Source organism: Hyla sarda, chromosome 6, assembly GCF_029499605.1.
Source record: "Hyla sarda isolate aHylSar1 chromosome 6, aHylSar1.hap1, whole genome shotgun sequence".
NCBI classification, from domain to species: domain Eukaryota; kingdom Metazoa; phylum Chordata; class Amphibia; order Anura; family Hylidae; genus Hyla; species Hyla sarda.
Window position 1 is genome coordinate 301,342,733 of NC_079194.1, and position 15,877 is coordinate 301,358,609.

The 15,877-nt window shown below is 47.5% G+C and overlaps 1 protein-coding gene across 1 annotated transcript in view; it reads left to right on the plus strand.

The window, feature by feature from the left end:
- Positions 1 to 15,877, plus strand: part of SLC6A5 (solute carrier family 6 member 5) — a 117,225-nt gene that overhangs the window by 81,639 nt on the left and 19,709 nt on the right. Inside the window, exon 14 of the mRNA XM_056527926.1 lies at positions 10,425 to 10,525. Coding sequence (XP_056383901.1) covers positions 10,425 to 10,525 — 101 coding nt within the window. The remainder of the gene's footprint in view (positions 1 to 10,424; positions 10,526 to 15,877) is intronic.

The following is a 15,877-nucleotide window of genomic DNA, read 5'->3' on the forward strand; positions in this document are numbered from 1 at the left end:
TAGGATCTTAATATAGGAGGAGGCTCTCACAAATTGGGGCAGATCAAAGTCTGGATCAGTATCTGATATCCAGAGAGCTTGACTCTTCTCAAGGTTGACCAGAGACCCTGAGGCCTCCGAGTAACTTCTGATGGCCATAGACAACATCTCCACCTCACGAGGCTCAGATATCGCTACAGTCACATCATCCGCATAGGCAACAACACTCAGGGGCAGGCAGTGGGGGACCGGCACCCCCTGAAAACCACACTCCTGCAGTGACCTCAGAAACGGGTCTAAGGCAAATACATACAGCAGCGGACTCAGTGGGCAACCTTGTCTCACCCCCGCCTCAACCCTGAAGGTGTCACCCTGCCAACCATTGATCAGAGGAAAGCTCTCGGCCTCACAATACAAAGTCTTCAGCCAATCGATGAATTGTCCCGGAATACCGCACTTTGACAAAGTGGCCCATAGATACTCGTGATCTACTCTGTCAAAGGCTTTAGCCTGGTCAAGACTCACAACATATCTCCCACACCTCAGGGCTTTACATCTCTCAAACATCTCCCTTATGGAGATCACTGCCCCAGAGATGTTCCGCCCTTTTACTGTGCCATACTGACAGCCTGCCAACAGTGCCGGGGACAGACAAACTAACCTAGAAAACAGGATTTTTGCCAGAATCTTCCTGTCGACATTCAAGAGGGCAATTGGCCTCCAGTTCTTGATGTCACTCGGCTCTTTACCTTTAGACAGCAGAATCAGCGAGGACACTCTCATGGATGGAGGCATCAGGTGACTTTCTAGACAATTTGTATAAACATCCACGAGGATTGGAGCCAAGAGGTCTCTGAATGTCTTATAGAATTCTGCTGTTATCCCATCTGGACCTGGTGCCTTCTTCAGATGTAACTTATCAATGGCCTCTTTAACCTCCGCCACCGTCAATTCTGCTGTCAAAGGAGAAAAGTCCAAATCATTAGTATCAGGGAGCGGAGTTGTCTCCAAGAATTGGGTCATCTTGTCTCTATCCAAAACCTTCCTCTGAAACAAGTCAGCATAGTACGATCTCACCACCCCCAGGATACCCTCCCGAGATTCCTGCAAAACACCCTGGGAGTCAGTGAGACCGGTGACAGATTTATTTGCCACCCGCTCCCGGCAATTCTCAAAGGGATCAGGAGACCCTAAGGACCCATAATCCCGTTCAAGAACCAGGGAGGTATACCTGCTGTACTGATACTGCCTTATCTCAGATTTCAGCCGGTCTATCCTTTGTTGGTCCCCACCCGCCGAATACAGTGACTCCAATTCTTTGCGCAGCTTGAGATACTGGTCATACTTACTCTTCCCCTTTTTAAAGGACAGTCTCTTTAAAAGGGTTCTGATCTCATCCTTGACATCCTCCCACCAGGCGGCCATATCATCATAGAAGTCCACCCTCTCTAGCTGACCCTGTATAAGGGAATGAACACATTTCTGGACATAGTCATCCTCCAAGATACTGGAGTTTAGCTTCCATAATCCCCTACCAATATCTGGATGCTTAGCGGCTCCTAGACAGAAAACCAAGGCCATATGGTCTGAATATGGGACAACTTTCTCACACATCTCACTGACCATTTCTGCAGGACTCACAAACGCCATGTCAATTCTACTGCTCCTGCCAGAACATGAGTACGTGAGTTTTGGGTTTCTACCACCCCATGTGAACACATCACTCAGACCAGCCTGTAAAATCATGTTATTCAGGACTCTGGAGTCCCTGGCCACCGCTCTACCTGAGGACCTGTCACCTGATGTTCTAGTGACATTGAAATCCCCGGCCATGACTACAGGAACAGACGTAAACATATACGGCTTGACCTCTTCAAACAACTGGACTCTTTCTGCCACTGTCTGCGGGCCATAGATATTTATGAGCCGGAGCCTTCTACCATGGATAGTGATCTCCAGGATTAGACACCTTCCCATGATGACCTCTGTCATCCTATGTATAGTCACATCCATGGTGTTAAACAGTATGGCCACCCCGGCATAAGGTTCCACAGCCAGTGACCAGAAAGAAGGTCCAGATGTCCATTCCCTCTCAGCCTCACGTAAGTGTCCCAATGTAGTCAGGCGCGTCTCCTGCAAAAAGATGACATCTGCGTCCAGATATTGTAGATGCTCATAGACTATGTGTCGTGTCCTCCTCACTTTAATACTGTTTGCATTACTTGAAACAAGTTTTAAAGTAAACCCAGCCATGATAATATAACACAAGGAGAAGAGCAGAGACCTGACCCCCATCATCATAAGTCAGAATCTGAGTCCTGTTGTCCACCTCCTGTCTCCATGTCTGACTCTACATTAGATTTTGCAGTCTGTGGTTTTCTTTTTATTGGGGGTTGGTCCCTCGTGTCACCGTCACAGTCGTCTTCTATTTTTTTAAATTCAATGTCTAAATCTCCATCAGATTCTGACAAAACCTCAAATCTGTTGGACACAACCATCACTCCTGCCCCATTATTAATCTTCTTGTCTCTGAACCTGGGGAAGTTGGACCAGAACCTATCCAGATTAGACATGAGCTTAAAGCTGACATCATAGCCCTGTCTATCTGGTAGGTTTATTACCGCCAAGATGTCCGCTGGCACAAACCCCATCTGATGGCACAGGAGCTCCCTCACCACAAACCTCCTATCCGGAAGGTCCTCCTTGGCACCTCTGTGCCGAAATCGCACCACATTCCTCCTTTTAAATGCCTGGCCAGTGTAATTGGCGCTGGAGGTGAATGATGGAGCACCACGGCTCCAGGCATTTCTAGGAGGAACCCTGCGGGTACCTGTGTCCTGTCTTACAGGGTTGGGGTCTACTCTAGGGGGCCCTGCTACAGCTGAAGTACTTGTGGGTAAAGGGGGGAAATCCTGCACATTATTGTGTACCGCATCAACTTCCCCATCCACCTCTATATTATCATCAGATAATACACCCCACACAGATTGTGCACCCCCTCCAGCCACCGACCCCTCAGGAACAACACAGTCCTCACCCCTAGTCCGTGCCCCAACATCACCACAGTCCGCACCCCCAGTCCGTGCCCCAACATTAGAGCTCTGCTCCATTACCCCATCACCTTCAAAATGTCCAATGTCTTGCTGACGAACTGGGACTTCTGGGACTTGTGGTGCCTCTGATGGTCTCTGCTCCTGCTCAGGCCCAGCTGCAGGTTCCTGTGGCTGTTGTTTCTCGCCATCTTGGAAAGAGAACCGTGCGGGCTGTATGAGGGGTCTTGTCACCTGCTGGGGCTCATCTGGGGTGATGTCCGGTTCCACATCAGGTCTGGGCTCTGCATCAAAGTTCAGATGGTATTGGGAGAATCTTTCCTGGTTCCTATAAGACTCTGCCAGTGGCCCCAACTTTTCCAGGATACAGTCCATCTCCTTCACAATATCAGCCAGCTCTATGCTCAGTGTGTACAGTCTCTTATCATGGAGAGTCTTATACTGGGGATTAGCGGTCTTCAGCATGTACACAGAGTCTATCTGCATCTGCAGCATACCCTTCAGGTGTTTCAGCTCCTCCATCCTCCTCACCAGAGCAGGGATCTCCTCCGCCAGCTGTAGCTCTGGTGCCCGGGTGGTCTCTTTGCCCTCTTGTTGGGGTCTGGACAGTCTCTTGGGCTCTTTGAATGTATCAGACCCATGAGCTGCTGTATCAGAGTCAAACACCAGCAGACTTTACCACAGCTTTTCCAGGAGTCACCTCCATAGACCCCTCACCAGTGTAACCTCCGGCCTGGGATCTGGTGCGGCCTGAGCGGGTCATGCTGGAGACCACCTCTTGTTTCTGCAGGTTCTCCTGTAAGGTCTGTCTCTCCAGTGATGTCCTCCTCTGTCTCTGTGCTGGAGAGTGGAGCTGCACACCTGCTGCCTGTGATCCCCTCACCTCCTGTGCACCAACATGTGATCCCCTCACCTCCTGTGCACCAACATGTGATCCCCTCACCTCCTGTGCACCAACATGTGATCCCCTCACCTCCTGTGCACCAACATGTGATCCCCTCACCTCCTGTGCACCAACATGTGATCCCCTCACCTCCTGTGCACCAACATGTGATCCCCTCACCTCCTGTGCACCAACATGTGATCCACTCACCTCCCGTGCACCAACATTTGATCCTCTCACCTCCTGTGCACCAACATGTGATCCACTCACCTCCTGTGCACCAACATGTGATCCACTCACCTCCTGTGCACCAACATGTGATCCCCTCACCTCCTGTGCACCATCATGTGATCCCCTCACCTCCTGTGCACCATCATGTGATCCACTCACCTCCTGTGCACCATCATGTGATCCACTCACCTCCTGTGCACCAACATTGCCTTGAACTGCAGACCTGTGGTCTCTTACAGAGGCTTCTTTCTTGGAATCTTTAGATTGTTCCCCATACTGTGAGCCTTGACCGGCCGACTGTGAACCATCACTTGTCTCATACACACTTTCTTCTTCTTGTTTTACTTTACTCACATCCAAGTCTTTATCTTCTTTCTTAGCACTTGTAGTGCTTCCATACTGAGGACTTCTGTGTACAAAATCCACTTTAGGATTTCCATCCATATCAGAATGAGTGTTGGAGATTCCCTCCAGTGTAGGCCGAGAAGCCTGGGCCTTGCTTGGGGAGCTTCCCCGCCCAGGGTGGCCCCTCCCTGGGCTTGCTCCAGACATCAGGAGAACCACAAACACACAACCTCACAGCTAGGAGGCAGTATTATAGTAGTTATATTCTTGTATATAGGAAGCAGTATTATAGTAGATATATTCTTGTATATAGGAGCAGTATTATAGTAGTTATATTCTTGTATATAGGAGCAGTATTATAGTAGTTATATTCTTGTATATAGAAGGCAGTATTATAGTAGTTATATTCTTGTACATAGGAGCAGTATTATAGTAGTTATATTCTTGTATATAGGGGCAGTATTATAGTAGTTATATTCTTGTATATAGGAGCAGTATTATAGTAGTTATATTCTTGTATATAGGGGCAGTATTATAGTAGTTATATTCTTGTATATAGGAGCAGTATTATAGTAGTTATATTCTTGTACATAGGAGCAGTATTATAGTAGTTATATTCTTGTATATAGGAGCAGTATTATATATAAATACACACACACACACACACACACACACACACACACACACACACATATAGTTACATTTATTTTGTGCAGTGTGCGGTTTTGCAGCATTTATCTCCCCCATTATTATTCCTTGTTGGCAGTATGGGCGGTATGTTGGATACATTGGCTTTGCGGTAGACATTTATCCTTTGTATTTCCCTGATATAATCCTTTCTTTGGCTGGATACCGGGATGATAATGTCTGCACCCATCTGGGAGTCTCTTTATAAATAGCTGGAAACACTTTGCATCTTGAATTGCTGCTATTTTAATTTTACGATCTTTACTTGTGTTAAAGACGGCGCCATTTTCTGTTTACGGCTCCCAAGAGGAACATTAAACCCATCATAACACATATGTGTTACCGAGCGAGTGAAGGATCAGACGCCAAGAGACTCTACAGAAAGCTGATTTACTCAGATTAAACCTGCATTACGCAGAGACATTAACAAGAAGATGTGCGTCCCACTTGTGTTTTTAGTTGATTCTAAAAAAAAGTTTTTCCATTAGTAAAGTCTGTTAAATAGTTGTTACTGCTGTCCTGCCCCCTGATGGTGACCTACAGAAGGATTATGGTATAAAGTCTTAAAGAAGCACTCCGAGAAACATTTTATATTAGATTTTTTTCTTCTAGACTATTATTAGAGAATAATGTAGAGGTTCTTGTGTATGCCTTGTGCTTACCTGTTTTGGCTAATGTGGCAGGCATGGGGGTTTTCAGCCATACTATTTGCAATTCCATCAATTAAATGATTACCTAATGCTGCCTAGATCTCCCATCACATAGTGCAGTCCTATCTCTACACCATAACTTAATTTAAAAGCCCAATTGTGGTAAAATAGCCAAATTGTTGCTATGATATTTTGAGAAAATCAGGTCAAAGATAGAAAATGCATTAAAAAACACAATGTGACGTAGGGGTGTATAACTACTATATATCCTGAGCCCATAGAGATAGCAGCAGTATACAGATAGAGCTGGAGGGGTGGTGTATAACTACTATATATCCTGATTCCATAGAGATAGCAGCAGCAGTATACAGATAGAGCTGGAGGGGTGGTGTATAACTACTATATATCCTGATGCCATAGAGATAGCAGCAGTATACAGATAGAGCTGGAGGGGAGGTGTATAACTACTATATATCCTGATCCCATAGAGATAGCAGCAGTATACAGATAGAGCTGGAGGGGAGATGTATAACTACTACATATCCTGATACCACAGAGATAACAGCAACAGTATACAGATAGAGCTGGAGGGGAGGTGTATAACTACTATATATCCTGATCCCATAGAGATAGCAGCAGTATACAGATAGAGCTGGAGGGGAGATGAATAACTACTATATATCCTGATCCCATGCAGGTGGCAGTAGCAGTATACAGATAGAGCTAAAGGGGAGGAGTCTGGCAACTAACAGAAGGGATCTGATAGGTGATGATGTTATCCTGCAGTTTACAGGAAGTCATCTGACCCTGGACTGACCACTTCCTCTGATACATTAAGCACTGGGATTTTCTGTGGGTCAGACTAGTAATCACATAACCCAGTTACAGGAATGGATGCAGCTGTGCTGGAATGGAACAGATGGTGCTGTAGGACTAGTGATGGTGAGTGCGCAGGATATGGGCAAAAAAACAAACAAAATCATGAAGTGGTTTTTTGATGGGATTGTTCAGGACAAGAGAAACATTATTTTTTTTATTTTTTTTTTGAGAAACAGCGCCACACCTGTCCATGGGCTGTGTCTGGTATTGCAGCTCAGTTCCATTGAAGTGAATAGGCCTTAGCTGTAATACCACTCTGAAATCTGTTAAGGCGCGGCACAATTTCAGCAGAAAGCAGCCATGTTATTGTAGCTTTAATAAACAATCCCTATAAGATTATGTTCACACTGCGCAATTCACACTAATGTTAATGTTCACTGCGCGGAATTCTGCTCGCAGTGAACATTAACATCAGTGTGAATGGGTATTGCGCGAGACCCGTTCACACTGAGAAACTATTCTGCGAGCCCTGCATTGCCATCAATGGTGACGGCGCAGGGCCGTGCGGTCCTACAATGAAGTATTTCGCCACCGCCGGACGGATGGAATCTCCGCTTGCGGAATTCTGCGAGCGGAGATTCGGTTCACATTCATCAGTGTGAACGTACCCGAAAAAGGGTTTTCCTTGTTATAGGAGGGAATCTGTAAGTCCACTGGTCAGTCTGCAGCGCATTAACTTAAAGGGGTACTCCGGTGCGAAAAAAACATTTACAAATCAACTGGTGCCAGAAAGTTATACAAATTTGCAAATTTCTTCTATATAATATCTTAATCCTTTCAGGACTTATCAGCTGCTGTATGCTCCACAGGACGTTGTGTAGTTATTTCCAGTCTGACCACAGTGCTCTCTGCTGACACCTCTGTCCATGTCAGGAACTGTCCAGAGCAGGAGAGGTTTGCTATGGGGATTTGTTTCTTATCTGGACAGTTCCTGACACAAACAGAGGTGGCAGCAGAGAGCACTGTGGTCAGACTGGAAAGAACTACACAACTTCCTGTGAAGCATACAGCAGCTGATAAGTACTGGAAGGATTAATATAAAATAGAAGTCATTTACTAATCTATATAACTATCTGGCACCTGTAGTTTAACAAACATTTCTCTTTTTCTCTTTGGAGTACCCCTTTAAGTGGAACCAGTTATGGCCATATGGATAGGCTGCTGTGCAAGCAATGAGGACGCTATAACCATGCGGTGACTACTCCTCTGTGCTTATTATCAGGGTCCCAAACATTATTAGTCTATCCTGATTATACTATCCCCCCTTATATAGCACCAACATATTCCATAGCCCTGTAGAGAGGTTGTCACTCAAATCAGTCCTTGTCCCCATTGGGGCTCACAACCTAAATTCACCTTTTTGTATGTATGAGGAAACCAGAGCGCCCAGATTGAACCCACACAAACACAGGGAGAACATACAGACTCCTTGCAGATGTTGTCCTTAGTGGGTTTTGGGCAATGTCCCTAACCAATGAGCTACCATATAAGAAAGTCCTCAGTTTTCCATGGCATCTCCCATACAGGTCATCACTCTACTTCCCTTGAGTCCAGAATTGCACATAATACTGTCTATTTGCCATTCAGGGCTCTAGGACAGCTGAGTGATGCACCCCCCCCCCCCCACTAATCTGTAATTGTGCTCAGATAGGTTGTCATCCGGCTTTTCTAAGAGGAGTTCACATAGTTTAGTATTCCCCAACCTGTGGCTCTCCAGCTGTTGCAAAACTACAACTCCCAGCATGCCCGGACACTTACAGGCTCCCTAGCTATTGCAAAACTACAACTACTAGAATGCCCTGACAAACGCTGTTTTTTTGGATGATGCAAAACTGACAGGTGCAGGATTTCTAGCTGTTGCAAAACTAGAACTCCCTGCATGCCAGTACAGCCACAGGCTCTATAGATGACGTAACTACAACTCTCAGCATGCCCTGACAGCCACTGTCTCACTAGTTATCGCAGAATTTGAAATCCCCAGCCTGCAATGTTGCAAAACTACAACTCCCAGCATGCCATGATAGTCAGCTAGGAAGTCGGAGGCATTTTGGCTTCCCAGCTGACTGTCGGAGCATGCTGGGAGTTGTAGTTATTCAACAGCTAAAATCATATATTAGGGAAGTTAAATGACTGTGTTTTCCAAACTGTTGCAAAACTACAACTCCCAGCATGCCCAGACAGCCAAAGGCTTTGTACAGGAGACCCATAGTTCACCCTAGAACCTTATTGGGCTTCCGGCCAGGCCTAGGACAAAGTCAAACTGCAGAATCTAAAGAAGTGTTTCCCCACCAGGGTGCCTCCAGCTGTTGCAAAACTATAACTCCCAGCATGCCCGGACAGCCAAAGACTTTGTGCAGGAGACCCATAGTTCACTCCAGGACCTTATTGGGCTTCCGGCCAGGTCTAGGACAAAGTCAAACTGCAGAAACTATAGCAGTGTTTCCCAACCAGTGTGCCTCCAGCTGTTGCAAAACTACAACTCTCAGCATGCCCGGACAGCCAAAGACTTTGTGCAGGAGTTCACTCCAGGACCTTATTAGGGTTCCGACCAGGACTAGGACAAAGTCAAACTGCAGAATCTAAAGCAGTGTTTCTCAACCAGTGTGCCTCCAGCTGTTGCAAAGCTACAACTCCCAGCATGCCCGGACAGCCAAAAAGACTTTACACAGGAGCCCCACAGCCCCTAGGATCATATTGGGCTTCCGGCCAGGACTAGGAAAAAGTCAGACTGCAGAATATAAAGCAGTGTTTCCCAACCAGTGTGCCTCGCATGCTGGGAGTTGTAGTTTTGCAACAGCAGGTGACACACTTATTGGGCTTCCGGCCAGGCCTAGGACAAAGTCAAACTGCAGAATCTAAAGCAGTGTTTCTCAACCAGTGTGCCTCCAGCTGTTGCAAAGCTACAACTCCCAGCATGCCCGGACAGCCGTTGGCTGTCCAGGCATGCTGGGAGTTGTAGTTTTGCAACAGCAGGTGACACACTGTTTGTAAAACAGTGGCCAACATTTATCATTGTCTTTAAAAGGCGCAAAAAAGGCGCAAGCAGGGTTTATTTTCGCCTTTGTTGCGCCTTTTGGTTTACACATTTCTGCTGATTTTGAGTTGCAATCCACTGGTTTTGGCAATGCACATGATATAGAAGGGTTTTATGAACTGTGCCTTTTTGCGAAAAGGCGCAAAAAAGGCGCAAAACCACTGAAAAGTCTTTAAAACCACACCAGCCCAGACTTAGCTCAGCTTTTTGGTGTATGTGAAGAAAATTTTTACCTGCACAACATTTATCAAATGCTCTGTGACCATTTAATACATTTGGCGCTCCTACACATTATCAGCGCACAAAAAAAAGGAGTAGAAAAATGCTTCACACCTACAATGATAAATGCCGACCACTGTTCTTTCATACTAGACTTCCCTAAATACGATTTGCAGATCAGTTGCATTCTTTCAACTGACCACTAGATGTCGCTGCTGCCTTCTTCAGCTTTGTACATGAGGATGAATTAAATCCAATGTGAACAGAGATCTTTCCTGTCTTGTTTCTGGGGGAAGAAATTTCTGTTCGCACTTTTTTTTTTTTTTTTTTTTTTGCACTTTGGTCAGATATTAATATTAATACCGTTACATAGGCCGGTGTATGTGCGCCTGGGGTCCCTCTGGGGTCTGCACGGTCACATGGTGTACATTTTGGGCTCTAACCTTTGTGTTTGGTCTGCCCCTCAGGTCTGCAGAGATTCTGTGAAGATATAGAGATGATGATCGGATTCCAGCCCAATCGTTTCTGGAAGATCTGCTGGGCCTTCGTCACTCCGACCATTCTCACTGTAAGAAATATTATATATATATATATATGTGTGTGTGTGTGTATATATATATATTATACATATTATCTATGTAAAGGGGCCTGGGCAACTTCCAGCCAGTGTATGATACAGATGACATGACCTATAGGTGGAGGCCACTATTCCTAGTGTTGGGACTACTATCCTCCAGGGGGCAGTGTTATTCTCAGTTCACACCTATGTGTCTGATGAGAGGAATGGCTCCGCCTGCTGCGTTATTCTTCCTGTCATATATGATGGAAATGGAGGCTGCGGAGGAAACCACAACTCACTTCACTATATACAGTGAACCCCCGACCTACGATGGCCCCCGACATATGATGAAATCGACATACGATGCTTTTTTATGTCGGGACCATCGCATTAAGTGCTATCCGGCAGCGCCAAATGCTTAAGCAGCTGCCGGATAGCAGCTTAATGTATTACTTACCCCTCCACGATGCTCCGGGGTGCCCTCCGGGTCCAGCGCTGGTCTTCCGGTGTCTTCTCGGCCCTCTCTGGTGACGTCAATACGCTGCTGCGCACGTCATCCAATAGGAATGGCGTACGCAGCGGCGTAATGACGTCGCTACGCAGGCCCAGTAAGGCCTTGCGGAAGACAGAAGAGGGCCGGAGAAGACAGAAGAGGACCGGAGAAGACAGCGGAGGGCCGGAGAAGACAGAGGAGGACCGGAGAAGACAGCTAAGGACCGGAGAAGACAGCAGAGGACCGGAGAAGACCAGCAGAGGACCGGAAAAGACAGCAGAGGAGCGGAGAAGACAGAAGAGGACCGGAGAAGACAGAGGAGGACCGGAGAAGACAGCGGAGGACCGGAGAAGACAGAAGAAGACCGGAGAAGACAGAGGAGGACCGGAGAAGACAGCGGAGGACCGGAGAAGACAGCGGAGGACCGGAGAAGACCAGCAGAGGACCGGAGAAGACCAGCAGAGGACCGGAGAAGACCAGCAGAGGACCGGAGAAGACCAGCAGAGGACCGGAGAAGACAGCGGAGGACCGGAGAAGACCAGCAGAGGACCGGAGAAGACAGCGGAGGACCGGAGAAGACAGCGGAGGACCGGAGAAGACCAGCAGAGGACCGGAGAAGACCAGCAGAGGACCGGAGAAGACCAGCAGAGGACCGGAGAAGACCAGCAGAGGACCGGAGAAGACCAGCAGAGGACCGGAGAAGACCAGCAGAGGACCGGAGAAGACCAGCAGAGGACCGGAGAAGACCAGCAGAGGACCGGAGAAGACCAGCAGAGGACCGAAGAAGACCAGCAGAGGACCGAAGAAGACCAGCAGAGGACCGAAGAAGACCAGCAGAGGACCGGAGAAGACAGAAGAAGACCGGAGAAGACAGAAGAAGACCGGAGAAGACAGAGGAGGACCGGAGAAGACAGCGGAGGACCGGAGAAGACAGCGGAGGACCGGAGAAGACAGCGGAGGACCGGAGAAGACCAGCAGAGGACCGGAGAAGACCAGCAGAGGACCGGAGAAGACCAGCAGAGGACCGGAGAAGACCAGCAGAGGACCGGAGAAGACAGCGGAGGACCGGAGAAGACCAGCAGAGGACCGGAGAAGACAGCGGAGGACCGGAGAAGACAGCGGAGGACCGGAGAAGACCAGCAGAGGACCGGAGAAGACCAGCAGAGGACCGGAGAAGACCAGCAGAGGACCGGAGAAGACCAGCAGAGGACCGGAGAAGACCAGCAGAGGACCGGAGAAGACCAGCAGAGGACCGGAGAAGACCAGCAGAGGACCGGAGAAGACCAGCAGAGGACCGGAGAAGACCAGCAGAGGACCGAAGAAGACCAGCAGAGGACCGGAGAAGACCAGCAGAGGACCGGAGAAGACAGCAGAGGACCGGAGAAGACAGCGGAGGACCGGAGAAGACAGCGGAGGACCGGAGAAGACAGCGGAGGACCGGAGAAGACAGCAGAGGACCGGAGAAGACAGCAGAGGACCGGAGAAGACAGCAGAGGACCGGAGAAGACAGCAGAGGACCGGAGAAGACCAGCAGAGGACCGGAGAAGACCAGCAGAGGACCGGAGAAGACCAGCAGAGGACCGGAGAAGACCAGCAGAGGACCGGAGAAGACCAGCAGAGGACCGGAGAAGACAGCAGAGGACCGGAGAAGACAGCAGAGGATCGGAGAAGACAGCAGAGGACCGGAGAAGACCAGCAGAGGACCGGAGAAGACCAGCAGAGGACCGGAGAAGACCAGCAGAGGACCGGAGAAGACCAGCAGAGGACCGGAGAAGACAGCAGAGGACCGGAGAAGACAGCGGAGGACCGGAGAAGACAGCGGAGGACCGGAGAAGACCAGCAGAGGACCGGAGAAGACCAGCAGAGGACCGGAGAAGACCAGCAGAGGACCGGAGAAGACAGCAGAGGACCGGAGAAGACAGCAGAGGACCGGAGAAGACAGCAGAGGACCGGAGAAGACAGCAGAGGACCGGAGAAGACAGCAGAGGACCGGAGAAGACAGAAGAGGACCGGAGAAGACAGCGGAGGACCGGAGAAGACAGCGGAGGACCGGAGAAGACAGCGGAGAGCCCAGCGGAGGCCCGGGATCACCATCGGGAGCGGCGGGGACAGGTGAGTACAGCTTCCTATACTTTACATTGCACGAATCCCTCAACATACGATGGATTCGACAAACGATGGCTCGTTTGGAACGAATTACCATCGTATGTTGAGGGACCACTGTATAACTATATGTCACTATATACAACTATATGTCACTATATATAACTATATGTCACTTTATGTCACTATATACAACTATATGTCACTATAGAAGAAGCAGGTATGTCCAGCTCACCACCAAACCGCCGTATCTCAGACACATGTAGACCAACACGTACTCAATAGGAAAAGAAGAAGGCGTCCAGCACTTGGCAACGGTAAAAACGATTGCTTTATTCTTCACAGCTAAGACACACAATGCTGCGGTAGGGACAACAGTGACGCGTTTCAGCGGAACATGTCCATCTTAGTCATACAAAGAAACAAGTGGCTGACTCCATTTTTATGTGCCCGCTCCAGGGCCACAACCCCCTCCAGGTGAATGAAGTTCAGCTGGTGAGTGCTACCCGTGTGGGCACAGAAAAAAGGGGAAAATCAGCTAAGACCAAGGTCACATTCAAACAATATGTCAAAAAACATATATAAGTATATAAAGGAGTATTAAAAACAATGTAAACATAAGTCTATGTCCGATAATACTATATAGTAAATATGTCAATTGTCTATAAATATAATAGATTATACAACATGTAATAATGTGACAAAAAAATTTACTATACAAATATTATACTAGAAAAATGGAGGAAAATGGGAACAGCAAAAGGACAGATGATATAACGTTTTATAATCTATTATACAGTGACCCCCCGACCCGACCTACGATGGCCCCGACATACGATCATTTCAGCATACGATCACTCTCAGAGGCCATCACATGTTGAAGGTAGCATCAACATACGATGCTTTTGTATGTTGGGGCCATCGCATAAACGGCTATCCGGCAGCGCAGACTGCTTCAGCTGCCCCCGGATAGCCGTTTACGGTGCTCCGTGTGCTCCGCTGACGATCACTTACCTGTCCTCGGGGCTCCGGCGCGTCCTCTTCGGGATCCCCTGCATCGTCGGCGCTCTCCATAGTCGTCATCCCGTCGCTGCGCACGCTGTCCCGTCATCCAATAGGAGCGGCGTGCGTTGCGACGTGATGGCGGCGACGGAGAGCGCGGTTGCCGTGGAAGCAGAGGCCTTGCAGGAGCGTCGGGGACACCTTGGGGACGCGGCGACAGCGATGGAAGGCGACATCCCAGGCAGCGGTGACGGTCCGGAGTGGCGGGGACAGGTGAGTACAACTTCCTCTAACAGTGGTCTACAACCTGCGGACCTCCAGATGTTGCAAAACTACAACACCCAGCATGCCCGGACAGCCGTTGGCTGTCCGGGCATGCTGGGTGTTGTAGTTTTGCAACAGCTGGAGGTCCGCAGGTTGTAGACCACTGTTCTATACTTTACATTGCACGGATCCCTCAACATGCGATGGTTTCAACAAACGATGGTCCATTTGGAACGTATTACCATCGTATGTTGAGGGACCACTGTATTTATAGACAATTGACATATTTACTATATAGTATTATCGGACATAGACTTATGTTTACATTGTTTTTAATACTCCTTTATATACTTATATATGTTTTTTGAGATATTGTTTGAATGTGACCTTGGTCTTAGCTGATTTTCCCCTTTTTTCTGTGATCTCACACGGGTAGCACTCACCAGCTGAACTCGATTCACCTGGAGGGGGTTGTGGCCCTGGAGCGGGCTGACTAAGAGGGACATGTTCCGCTGAAACGCGTCACTGTTGTCCCTACCGCAGCATTGTGTGTCTTAGCTGTGAAGAATAAAGCAATCGTTTTTACCGTTGTCAAGTGCTGGACGCCGCCTTCTTTTCCTATATGTCACTATATACAACCCTATGTAACTTAATGTCACTATATATGTCCCTTTATGTCATCGTATATAACTATTTCACTATATATATATATATATATATATATATATATTAAACTCAGGGTGGGCTGCACCTCAAAAATATTAAAAAATGGGTGCACGCAGCAGAAGGTCCCGGGTCCGCAATGCTAGAAGAACAGATTTGCTGCAGCACACGAAAGTAGTGACAAGTGGTTTATTTCATTCCAATCGCTACGTTTCAGCCTCACGCTTGAAAAAGGCCGCATGGGCGGCTGAAACGTAGCGATGGGAATGAAATAAACCACTTGTCACTACTTTCGTGTGCTGCAGCAAATCTGTTCTTCTATAGATAGATATATATATATATATATATATCTCACTATAAAGCACTGGGCTGTCTGTGTTTGTTCTGTGATGGATCCGATGCTGCTGTCAAAGTTTCCATTATATATGTATTTTATACCTACGTTACACAAGCAGCACATATACAGTAAACATACACTACACATACAGTATACATACAGCATATATACAGTACACATATACTACCCATACAGTATACATACAGCATATATACAGTACACATATACTACCCATACAGTATACATACAGCATATATACAGTACACATACACTACACATACAGTATATATACAGCATATATACAGTACACATACACTACACATACAGTATACATACAGCATATATACAGTACAAATACACTACACATACAGTATACATACAGCATATATACAGTATACATACACTACACATACAGTATACATACAGCATATATACAGTATACATACACTACACATACAGTATACATACAGCATATATACAGTACACATACACTACATAT